Raw genomic sequence first — 12,467 nt, forward strand, 5'->3', positions numbered from 1 at the left:
TGACTAGAAGATTTCACCTCTTGATCATGAAATGTTTATCTGACTCCTCAGATTAAACTTGGCTCTCCAACTGTTAAACTTTACTTGAACAGTTCCTAATTTTAAAATGTGTACCTATGCCTTTTACATTGAGGTACACCCTATTAGAAATCTTAACTGCATGACACTGCATTTGTTATATAAAATTCTTGCCGAGATTTTCTTGAAATCTGTGGAGTAGCTGCTCAAATGTACCTTATAATACTTCCATACCCATTCTTCTAAGTCTCAGAACATATACAAAATATTCTCATTTTTACTTTAAAGATATTTATCAGGCCAATTCCAGCTTTTTAACACTTTGAGAACTGGAAAAAAATTAAAGACAAGAACTTTAATCCTACGTGGAGGAAAAAACCTCCCATTGGTATTAACTTTGTCACCCTTCAAAATTTAGGCATCGCTTCAGCACATTTTTAGAACAGTACTCATGATTATTACCAAGAATACTATCTTTAGGGACCATGGACCTAAGAGCCAGCTTAAGCTCTTTAAACGCATTATCCCATTTAACAACCTTCACACTTACGAGAGCAGGTAATATCAGATTGCTGTTGCCAAGCATCTCAAAATACCACTTAACCATCACAACTTCTAAGTTAGAAGTCAGACACACCACTAGCCTTACCTGATACTTAAGAGTACATATTACCGAATCAAACCTGATTTTTGGTTAACTACCTTAAAAGTAACATTTAACGCATATAAAAAAAAACATTCTAAGAGGTGTGCTACCATCACCAAACTGCCAAGGGGAGCATGGCATAAAAAAGGAAACCCCAGACAACCTGATCAAGGTCACGAACCACCGTGTTAGTTCTGAACTTAAACTTTTTCCCGATAGGCAAAATCTGGCATCTCAAACAAAATCCTGATTGCATTTTTCTGATACCTACTAAATAAGGATATTGAGTAGAAAACTGAGATTAAATCCAAATAACCTATCAGTTCTTTTGATGCAGTTTACTCAACATTTGTTGGTGGAATAGACTAAATAGACAATGTATTTTTAAAAATGAAAATTCTGTGTATTCTAATTTTCAGATATAGTTGATATGATACAATTTTTCATCTTTGTGATAAACCCTTATTAATTGTAATGGCTATACACATGGATGTAGTGAAACTTAACCATTTCTCATTAAGCTGTCCACTTCCTTATACATAACACTATCCACATTTATTACCAGTAAATTTCAGAAGTAAAATAGTACATACAGGTAAATCCGTTATTTCCTAGCTTTCAGTACCAGGCCCACTTAACATCTACCAGGTGAATGCAGTTTAATGCACCCTTGCCATTATCTGATTGAAAATATATTAAGCAAAAAATGGCATGTATTACCTATTACCTTGCTCTTTCCCCAACCCTTGGTACTTTTTATTCAGTTCCAAGTTTAATTAACCTAGTGTATTTACAGGACCCCACTTTTGCAGAACACTAATCCTCCAAAAAAATTTTAATTGCAGTTTGTAATGAGTACACGGGAGATTCCAAATTTATCTTGTTGCCTGAACATTTTGCGGTTTCATTTAATGTATTTTCACTCTGAGAAAATAAAGATAAACGTTATTTTACAACTCAAGCATTAAATTGGAATTATAAGGCACTTACAGCTACACAGAATACAAGCAAAATGTGTCAAAATCCTAAAATCCTCACATGGCTTCAATTCACAAAGCATTTCACATGTTAACAGCTATCAATGCTATGAACCCAAATAAGTGTGGTATGAAAATTTAAAAAAAAAAAAAAAATCACATCAAAACCATACCTCACAAATTTGTCAAAATTTTTGGGGGGGTGTGCTGCCCAAAATACCTTAGTTCCCCAACTAGGGATTGAACCGGGGCTCCCTGAAGTGGAAGCACAGAATCCTAACCATTGGACTGCCAGGGAATTCCCTCAATTTGTCAAACTGACACATTATCACTTGGGTTAAACTGCATAACGAGTTTACTACTTAATTTTATTAAAGTTTTCCCCGACCCACCTTCACACCACAAAATGCTCAATTGCCTTTCTCAAGATTAAGAAACCAAGTACCTCCAAAAACAAAAAACAGAGTACCTTCCAACATTTTGAACCCTCATTTCACCATTCTCCCAAATTACCATTCACATAATTGTCCTTACCCACAATTTTTCTCCAAAGTTAGTTCATTGACTCACCGATCACCCAAGTATCTCATGTATTCTGTCCTTTAAGAATTAAATCCTTAAGTGGCAATAAGCTTTTTCCCCACACCTACTTCTCATGTGATCTGTTTTCCACTGAATAAAATCTACATCCTTTAAATCAACTGATAATGTGAAGGCTCATGCCAAGTTTCCTGTTTTTTACTTACTGGTAAAGTATGCAATGTCCACCTATACAGCATTTAAGTCACATGAACACTGTGAAGTGACAAAACAACACACACATTTCTAAAAATATTTTAATGAAAAAGTTCTTTCTGTAAACATTTCATTATACTACAAATGAAACATTTGAATCCATTACAGACCACCTCTTAAGTCTTATAAATCAGAGTAAAACATTGAGATTTAAAAGTAATCTTGAATATTTATAGGCTAACAATCCTTACATTACCCCTGCACATTAGCATGCTTACTCACTACTTTGTGACATCAATTACTGGAATTCCAAGAGATATTGGCATTTAATTAGAAATGTTTCAAATGGTGACTTATATATTAGAACTCTTAAAACCAAGTGTATTTCAACTGTTCAGTTCCTTAACAAACGGTCTTTGTTACCAGATAGTTTTTGTTCTTTAGGACATGAGTGTAAAATGAGCTTTTTCAGAAGAAATGTAGTGTGGGAAGCTGTAACCTATGAGTTGCTTTGACAAAATGAGTTAAGGTTTGCCTTGACCATTTTTCCCTTGTACTTCCTTCGTTTACTGGTGTTATGACTTAAGAGCATCGTATTTTTCAGAAATGACAGTGGAACTACATTTAAGTAAAATCACTTTATTTCATAAAAGAGATGGACTGCAAAAGAACAATGCCTTTAAAAAGAAAATATTTCCTATCTTAGGAAGTCTGCTTCATTAAAAACCATGTTGTAAACAAAAATTATCATTAAAAGGCTATTTACCTTATTCAACACTTCATTCTATGGTGGTGTGTAGAAATTCAGTCCTGATTTAGATAGATACAGAAAGAGACCCAACCAGTTATTTTCTGAAAATAAAATCTGTGGCAACCTAACTGCTCCTGTATATAAATAATTTGACTTACTATAATTTAGAAACTAGTTTTATTTTAACCATCTGTCCCCCCCAAAGTGTTATTTTTTTAAAAAGTGAATTAACATCAAACCTCAAATTTTAACAAGCCCTTTGGGGGCAGCAATAATAGCCCTTATGAACAACCAGCATCTGATTTGTGTAGTAATTGGGTAATATTTTAACTATTCTTTGGGAAAGCTTGTCTTAAAAAGGAGCTTTAGTGGAATTAGGCCCCCACTGCCTCTGATTAACAGATTAAACACAAAGAAACCTAAAAAAGAACCAAAAGTTTATCCTATTAGTCCAAATAATTCCCTGAAGTCGTATGTGAGAGAACTTATTTATGTATGAGGCCACTTGAACGAAGACCATTTTTATATCTGTATGATCTGACAGTTTTGAAATTTCATTCCAAGATTTTCTTTTCTCTAGAATGAGTACCGAAGCGTAATGCTTCTGTTACATGTCATGCTTATTACAAAAATTCTTTAAAAAAACCTGGTCACTCTTTCTCTTGTCAAAAATTGACTTTATCCTAAAGACACCAACAATGAATTATATATATCTGACTCAAGATGAACACTCACGGTTACTGCAGGGAAAATTTTAAAACTGTTTAAAATGTGTTCGATGTGGTTCCAAGATAAACTTTTCAGCTGAACAATTTTGCCAATGTATCTAATAGTTTTAAAATATGTAATATAAATTTATAGGGAAACAAATGGTGTCATCAGGCTTTAGTGTAAGCTACAAACCTTACCCAGCCAGAAACCTTCGTATTTAAGATGGTAGGAAAGACATTCCTCATTTAGGCAAGTAGGGTTCTCATTCAACCTGCAAATCAAAAAAATTACTCTTACCTTGCTTTACAAAAAATTACTCTTTAATTAGTGAAAAAATTCAAATTCAAGCCTTACCTAATGCTTATTGCCCTTCCTTGCAGGTCTAAATGCTAGACCTAGTGACTGTGGCCAACTATCTCTCATTGGTGTTCCAAAAGGCGAAGAGCTCCTTCCTGCTAGACTTTCTTCGATATTTCAGTTGTAATAAGCAGATTTAACTAGCTTTTGGAAAGTTGCTCACTATCACCATAGTATCTTATGCCTTCACTTCTCTGTAGTTGAAGCTCTTGCTGCTGCCTTGTCATTCTTTATTTATGCTGACTTGTCCATACTCAAAAGGCTGCTGAAGTCCTGTCTTAGTGAGTCTCCTTTGATCCACACTGTGCTTAAAAAGCACATCTTAGGTCCTTTAAAGCTGGTTAAATCGCTCTCCTCATGGCTTAACTTTTCCACACTGTTCACAAGAACTAAGCTAATACAACTTATAAACAGGTCACATACACAGATTTCACCTGCTTATAGGTTGCAAACATCAACTTACTGACAATATTTTCACTATTAAACTAGTTCCAGAACACAGAAAGTTTGTTAACAGTACAAATTAACCTCATATGCCATTAAAGGATACTGTCAAGGTTGTGTCAAACAATTTCACAAACATAGAAACAGGAAATGTTAATCTCCCCCATTCCTTCAACCTTTATTATATGAATAAAAGAACTTGAGACAATTTAGCTTAATTTTAATAAAATGTTTCCCAAGCATTATTTTGACCAGGTACCCAGGTTTAAGTTATGAACATTGACAGTGTCCATTTATATAACCAACACTTGAAGTTGTTAAAGACTTAACCATTTTCTAATAATTAGCCTATTTTCTACACTGCTTATTCACATATGTCCATTAACAAATGGAATGTCTGTTACATTTATTGGTTTGTGAGTGTTTTCTGGAAAACTGCAGTGTCTGTGAAGACCGATTTCCATGCTGGCATTGCATGCATCCAAATATTAATGCACAGAGGCACAGAATTAGAGCAACGAGAGCATATTCAAACACTAGCACGCCCCATCCCCCCTTTTATTGCTTGTTTTGCTTAGTACTTCTTAAAACAAAAATAAGAATCTCAAATTTAACGTTCAACTACCGAAGAAATAATAACAGCAGGGCACATACTTAGGGCTCGAATGAAATTTTAAGCACTAGCTGGCGCAAAACAGTAGACATTGGTTTATATATATATATATATATATATATATGACCTTGTTATCGAAGACTCTTCTCAACCAGGGTCTTCCAAACAAATTGTAAACTCATACCAACATGACTTAGGTTCAAGCATACACGTGGAAATAACAGTGTGTTCTTTGGGATTTTTAGTGAGTATAAACTCTGACTATCCAAATTTGAATTCAGGTCTTGAGGAAGTGAAAAGCTTGTTTGTACTAAGCAACTGTGCTACACTTCTACTGCAGTAATCACTTGGGATGATTATATCTAGACTATTATTGGTTTCATCCAGTATAATGCAGAGGGTACAAACAGGAAAGCATGCCAGCCAGTTAAGGGTTCAACAATGCATGATTTTTATTCTCTTGCTCTGAGAGCTTGTATCAAAAAAATATATATTAAACCAAGGAAAATAACTGAAGATTTATGGGCCTCTTGTGCTTTAAAAAGGAAAAAAAGAAGGTAGCCACTAATTCGCTCAGATAGAGCAGGCTTAGTGGTCCTGTATTTTGAAGATTTTAAGAATGTTTCTTAAGGTAGGAGGAAACGGAAAACATTCACTATCCCTTTCCAGAATTTAAACAGAGGGCAGGAGACATTCTTTACACCCAAATAGAACTATGGCAGCAGTTCACATGTGACCAAGGTGAATGTAGAATGGAGATGTTCTAAACACAGCTAGGACTCTCAGCAAAGCTAATACACTAAAATCATATGATTACATTTTGAAAGAAAATGCACAAAAACCAAATAGGAATTTTGAGATTTTTCATTTGAAGTAAATCTTAATGCTATTAAATTCACAAATATGCTAATTTAAATACCCAATTCTATTATCTAAAACACACATTGCAAACATACAAATATCTATTCTCTCCACATGTCAGAGCCCATTCATTTCATGGTTTGGAAATGGGGAGAATAGATCCCCTTAAACTGCAAGTCAGCAGGTGTTTCTTTACAGTTAACTTTAGCAAAATTCATACAAAATAGTAATTAACAATGATCTTCTTTACTTGTTAACTCACAAGGAAACACCTTCAAAACTGCATTTTGTTAAAGTTTCTGTACTAAAATGTAGAAAAACTGAACTACACAAATATTGAAAAGTTAAAAATTCCTTAATTTTTTATTCCTGGTACCACTACCACAATTTACAGGGCAATATACCTGATGTAATGAAAAGAAAAAGAAAAAGACAAAGCTACAACAGATAAAAGACCTCAGGAATGTACATCTAATTGACACTACATTGCATTAATCAATAGCTGCACTTTTTGCAAACTGTGGCTATGACAGTCCTGAACAAGAAGGGTTTCCTGTTTAAGCTGCAGTAACTTTTCTGACTATGGATCATCGTTCCTTCTGTGGCAGATTTTTACAGTTCCTCTAATGCATTTGGGACGACTGTCTCAAAGTAACCTGCAGCTTTCCTGACAACTCCTCGCTCTCTCTCCTGCTAAGAACTGTAGCCTGTTGAATAATACAGGATAAAAAAATTATTACACTCAGTGAACAGTTCCACATATTCTTTATCATCATGACAAAAATTTAAAGATACCTACCCTTTCCTTCTGAGTTTTTAGAACCTTCTGCTACCATATCCACCACTTCCACCACCAGATCCATAACCACCTGGTAACATACAAAGATTTTAAAGAAACATATGAGTTTTTAATTTAAAAGGCTATGAAAAATTTTTATAGGAAAAAAAAATTATTTACCACCATAGGGACTTCCCGAGCTTCTTCCACCAAAACTGCCCCCCTTCATGGGTCCATAATTTGATTGCTGTTGTCCACTATAATTTCCAAAATCATTATAGCTCCCACCACCACCATAGTTACCTGAAATTACAAAGGTTTTATTTGTGGCTGACCTACACAATTATTTTCCTATTTTAATATATGTACTCGTTATCTTTTGACAATCGTGGCAGCATGTGCTCTGACACTTACACACAACGCTTTGAAAAGAGATTTTACAGAGCTACCAAACTCTTTTCACTACAGAGGCCCACTAGCAGGCCTCAAACATAGGCAGGAGAGGAAAAACAAAGAGTGAAAGCTGGCTCAAAAGACTATGTATTTAGACAGCTACCGTATTTTGTTTATATTAGATGTTACACCCTAGCACATCCTCTCCTTCATACCACTAAATAGCATCAAAATTGTGTTTGATTCACCGTAATTCTGATACCGTTTAACTTTTAAATCAATGACAAAAAAGCATTTCAAGTTCACTGTTAAGAAAAACCTGTTGTTGATACATCAATACAGTTCAACAAAACTCAGTGCATTCATAACAAAGTTCTTTATAGCATTGTGGAATGATGCAGAGCTGCTTAAGAGTCTGCAACACACCTGACATATTAAGACTCAAAGTATTTTTGTCACCTAGATTCCAGATGACACCCAATTCAACATGTCTGCACATTCAATTTACAGTTCCCATCTATGCAGCTTAAAAGTACCTAGAGTTAACTAAAATTCAGGCAACAAACATTACCGATAAATGTCCATTTCAATACAAAAATAAGAGTTGAATACACTTTGCCAATTTACTAAATTGCCAGCAAAATAAGAACCGTTTAATTTCCCACCACTTGAGTATTTTCTATTATAAAACATCAAATTTGACCAAATGCTGTTTTAACATGTTTTTAAACACCTGTAAGAAACTATAAAAACTACTGAATATTCAAAACAAGTGAAAGTCTACCACCTCCAAAATTTCCTCCTTCATTGTAACCATCATATCCTCCACCACCGCCACCATATCCACCACCTTGGTTTCCATATCCTGGTCCACCACCACCATAGCCTCCTCTACTACTGTAACCAGGACCACCGCCATAGTTACCACCTAGAACAACAAATTGGGTTGTCAGACAAAAATATAAATGTACAGAGGGTCAAGTTATTGAATGCTAGTTTACCGTACTTTTAAGCCCCCAGAAAACAGGTCAATAAAATTGATTTAACACTCTAAAGCCTGGTAATACCTGGCTAATAGAACAGCAAGAATCTGGGCTAGGAACAATTAAGATGAATGCTTAAATTTTTGATATTAAAAAATTGCCTCAATTTTTAAAAATCTCACTAAGGAAAATAGTGAACAGTCTCCTCTGAGACCTATAATTCCACCTCAACTGCTAGTACAATAAACCTTATCAGCCAAAAAGAACTAGGTAATGTTAAATCTTTAGGGCTTTAAGGTCTACTTTTCCATGATATTAGTTTAAAAGCACACTTTAATGGTCAAGCCACACAAGTTTTAAATTAGGAAAATGTAAACAAACACTTTCATTCTTAATAAAGTATAGAAACAAAATCAAAATATCAAACATTAAAAAACATACCGTCGCCTCCAAATCCATTATATCCACCATCACCTCCTCCATAACTACCTCTGCTGCCACCACCTCCACCACCATACCCTCCTGAAAAAAAGCAAAGTGTGAATTAAACGAATATATTCAATTTACCAATAACACTTAGGCAGACACGTTCTTAGAAATAAGGTAACTGTCCTACCTCTTCCACCAAAGTTTCCACCACGGCCAAAGTTACCTCCACCACCTCCAAAGTTTCCTCCACGACCCATAAAGTTGCCAGATCCACCTCCACGACCTTCAAAACAGGCAGGAAAGTTCTTTAAGAACCTTACAAACATTACTCATCTCTATTTTGTATGTATATATGGTACTACTCACCTCTTTGTGATCCAGCAGACTGCATTTCTTGTTTAGAAAGGGCCTTTTTCACTTCACAATTATGCCCATTAATAGTGTGGTATTTCTGAACTAAATTTTGTTTAATCAAACAAACAAACAAAAGTTATTTGATGTTTGGAAAAGCACACATAAATGATATCCTTTATCACTATATAACTTATTAAAACATCAAAAAGGTAGTGACTTTGAGTAGTGATAAGGGAGTGTTCTGGGATGTTAGTAACATTTATTTCTTGATCCAGATGCTGGTTACACACGTATAGTCACTTCATGAAAACTAAACCATATACTTTATATGCTATTATTATGCACAATACAAAAGTTATAAGCAATTTAGCAAGTTTAGTAGAGAGCTAAGAAGCCATTTCTGCTTTCTCATTCAAGTTCTGAGAAACTGCTACTTACCAACAATTTTATCAACTGTATCATGATCATCAAAAGTTACAAAAGCAAATCCTCTCTTTTTTCCACTCTGCCTGTCTTCCATAACTTCTATGGTTTCAATCTTGCCATACTTTTCAAAGTAGTCTCTCAAATTATATTCTTCTGTATCTTCTTTAATACCACCAACAAAAATTTTCTTCACTGTTAGATGGGCACCAGGCTTTACAGAATCCTACAAATAAAAAATATGTAAGTTAAAAAAAAAACCCTCAAAAATTCTGCAACAATTTCACATGTCACAAAACATGGTATTATTAAAATACCTCTCTAGAAACAGCTCTCTTTGGTTCCACTACACGCCCATCAACCTTGTGTGGTCGAGCACACATTGCTGCATCCACCTCTTCAACACAAGAGTAAGTAACAAAACCAAAGCCCCTGGAACGTTTTGTTTGGGGGTCTCTCATCACCTACAAAACAAAAATTTTAAAGCACTGAAACACACCTAAACAGGTCCTCTGCCCTCTTTCAAGAACCTTTTGTTCCCTTAATAACTTACCACACAATCTGTAAGTGTGCCCCATTTCTCAAAATGTTCTCTTAAGCTATCATCTGTAGTTTCAAAGCTCAGACCACCAATAAACAGTTTTCTCAACTGTTCTGGTTCCTTTGGATCATGACCCTGAGAAAACAAACCAATATACTTTAATTATTTCGTTTAGTAGGTAAATGCAAAGATGCACAAGCCTTTTAATCTCCTACAAATAAACTTTTAACATCAAATTCCTGTACCATTAACACTTTCTCCAGTTAAAAACTGGAGTAGGATCACACACATCAGCTGATTAAAGGGACCAAGAAAACCTATAACCAGACTTTGAAATACCAACATCACTTAAAAATTAAATTGAAGACCAAGATAATTCCAGAATCAAAAGTCCCGAAATTTTGAGCTACAACTACAAGCGTCTGGGGACAGATTATTTTAGAAGTGGCTACTGAGAAACCAGTTTCTAAGAAACCAGAAGTGTTGTAAATGCAGTGTTTCATCTATGCCATTTCTTCTCTCGTCTTCCCTCCTGAGTCTACACCCCCAAAAGCATATAATTATAAACCACAAGACTGTGAACTACAACTTAAGAATGGAGAAATTCACCACTTTCAAGCAAATAAAAAGGTGAAAATAAGTGTTTCTCAATGAAAGGCTAAACCAGCATTCCCCCCCCCCAAAAAACTATGGAAAAAACCAGCCACGTAAAAATTTTCTATTTGCATTTGTACCACGTGCCAAAAATGTTTTCAAAACCAACATTTTACTGGGTCACAAAAAGGGCAGTTTGGACTTACGTTAGGTATACTGTCTGACAAGGAACACAGTAAAAAAGAAATTGAGATTTAAAAAAAATTAAGATATGGCCTGAACTGTTTTACAATTTAACTAGTTCTTTAACAAATCACTTAACTACCACTTAATACATATATGCATTAAGACAACTTTCATCCGAAGTCCTTAAATAGAGGCACTCACATTTACATTCTAAGATCTTCCTGTGTCTTCTAAAAGTAGAGACATTAAGGCATTTAATATGAAAAGACTGTCACATGCCACGAAAAAATGTTAAATGATTACTAGCCTAAAGCGTTTATTCACTTAGTCTCATCTTTTCAAGTCCCGATTAAATACATCTAATTAACAATACACAAAGTTGAGATAAAGAAACAATAACCCACATGAAATTATCCCAAACAAATGAAAAATTCGACTCTGGTTGCAGTCCTCTGAAACAAAATTACAAGAAAGTACAACCTGAGCCGACCCATCAGAATAGGAAAAACGAAGGTGAAAAAATTTCAACTTTCTATTTTACATCCACACTCTATGAGATGGGGCACTTCACCCACATGGAACGAAGCTACGTAAGGACTTTAGCAAAAACGGCAGATCAAGAAGTACTTTATAACAGCAAAATTAAAAAAAAATTATTTTCAACCGAGTGCTCCGAGGAACAGAACGGGACGTAAAATTCTCCTTAGCGATCTTTAAGGCCTGGAAACGCGTTGGGAGAACATCACTGAAAGCACTAGGCCCCAAGCTTCGAGGCCGTTTGCGGCATTCTCTGCTGGGCCGCCTCCTCCCTCTTCCTTCCAATCCCACGCTCTCTCTCCCGGCGGCGGAGCCAGGCGGCGGCCATTGCGTGCCAATGCGCCATTTCGTAACGCGGCAGCGGATCAATGTCAATGTGGCCGCCGCCCGCCTGCTCGCTCGCCCGGATGTGCCTGCTCGTCCCCTCCCCTCCCCCACCGCCTCCTCCCAACTGCTCCCGCCGAGGCCCGCCATGCCGCCCTCGGCCTCGAATGGGAGGCCGCGCGGCCGGCGGGCCAGCTCCCCTCCCGAGGTTTCCCCAGCCACACCGCGCCTCCGAGGAACCACTTGTGCAGCCCAAGGAGAGAGCAAGGCTGGCGAGAAGCCCCAAGGAAGCCTCCGAGGCCCGCTCCCCTCCCCCTCCCGCCGCCCGTCTCAACGCAGAGCGCGGGAGGGCCGACCCAGTCCACCCGGCCTCCCCACTCCCACCGAGCCCGGCCCCCCTTGCCGGCCACTACCCAGCAACCCCCCGCTCTCCCCCTAATACCTCCTCCCCCCGGCGGCGACGGCGACGGCCGGAGTCGGGCTGGGGGCGGCCGGGCGGCGGTTTTACCTCCATTTTGAGACCGGACTCGCCTCTTCCAACTCGAGTTCAATATGGGACCGAGAGGAAGAGGCGGGGCTAGCCGTCACGTGACGCGCTTTTCGCGCGCCGCCGGCCTAATGGGGGAGGGGCGAGTTGGGAAGGGGCGTGGCCAGCTGGGCGCGAAGAGGGACTGGACGAGCGGGTTGGTTGGCAGAGGACGGGGGCGTGGCAGGCCCCGGGAGCGCGCGCGCCTCGCTAACTTCCAGTGCGGCACCGCCCTTGCCGCCGTTCGCGCCCGGGCGGCTGCAAGGACGTCAGCTAGGTTTTCGCC

At 37.6% G+C, this 12,467-nt stretch overlaps 1 protein-coding gene across 5 annotated transcripts; it reads right to left on the reverse strand.

The window, feature by feature from the left end:
* Positions 1-1,558: 1,558 nt before the first annotated feature.
* On the reverse strand, positions 1,559-12,248 carry HNRNPA3 (heterogeneous nuclear ribonucleoprotein A3). 5 transcript variants are annotated; one of them, XR_004350811.1, is made up of 12 exons: positions 12,098-12,237; positions 10,027-10,149; positions 9,791-9,937; positions 9,489-9,699; positions 9,063-9,152; positions 8,884-8,979; positions 8,709-8,789; positions 8,072-8,212; positions 7,072-7,194; positions 6,913-6,982; positions 4,036-4,109; positions 1,559-3,186 (listed from the first exon to the last, which is right to left on the reverse strand). XR_004350811.1 is itself a non-coding variant. In XM_032638185.1 (11 exons), exons 1-10 carry the CDS (start codon positions 12,167-12,169, stop codon positions 6,930-6,932), a joined length of 1,137 nt encoding a protein of 378 aa, XP_032494076.1. In that variant the 5' UTR covers positions 12,170-12,237; the 3' UTR covers positions 1,559-4,109; positions 6,913-6,929. The 5 variants fall into 5 exon arrangements, 3 of the variants coding, with proteins under 3 accessions (XP_032494076.1, XP_032494075.1, XP_032494078.1); XR_004350810.1 differs by having other exon boundaries at positions 2,462-3,186; positions 4,036-6,820; positions 12,098-12,248; XM_032638185.1 differs by having other exon boundaries at positions 1,559-4,109.
* Between the last annotated feature and the right edge of the window lie 219 nt (positions 12,249-12,467).

The sequence above is a fragment of the Phocoena sinus genome, chromosome 7 (assembly GCF_008692025.1).
Source record: "Phocoena sinus isolate mPhoSin1 chromosome 7, mPhoSin1.pri, whole genome shotgun sequence".
NCBI lineage: Eukaryota > Metazoa > Chordata > Mammalia > Artiodactyla > Phocoenidae > Phocoena > Phocoena sinus.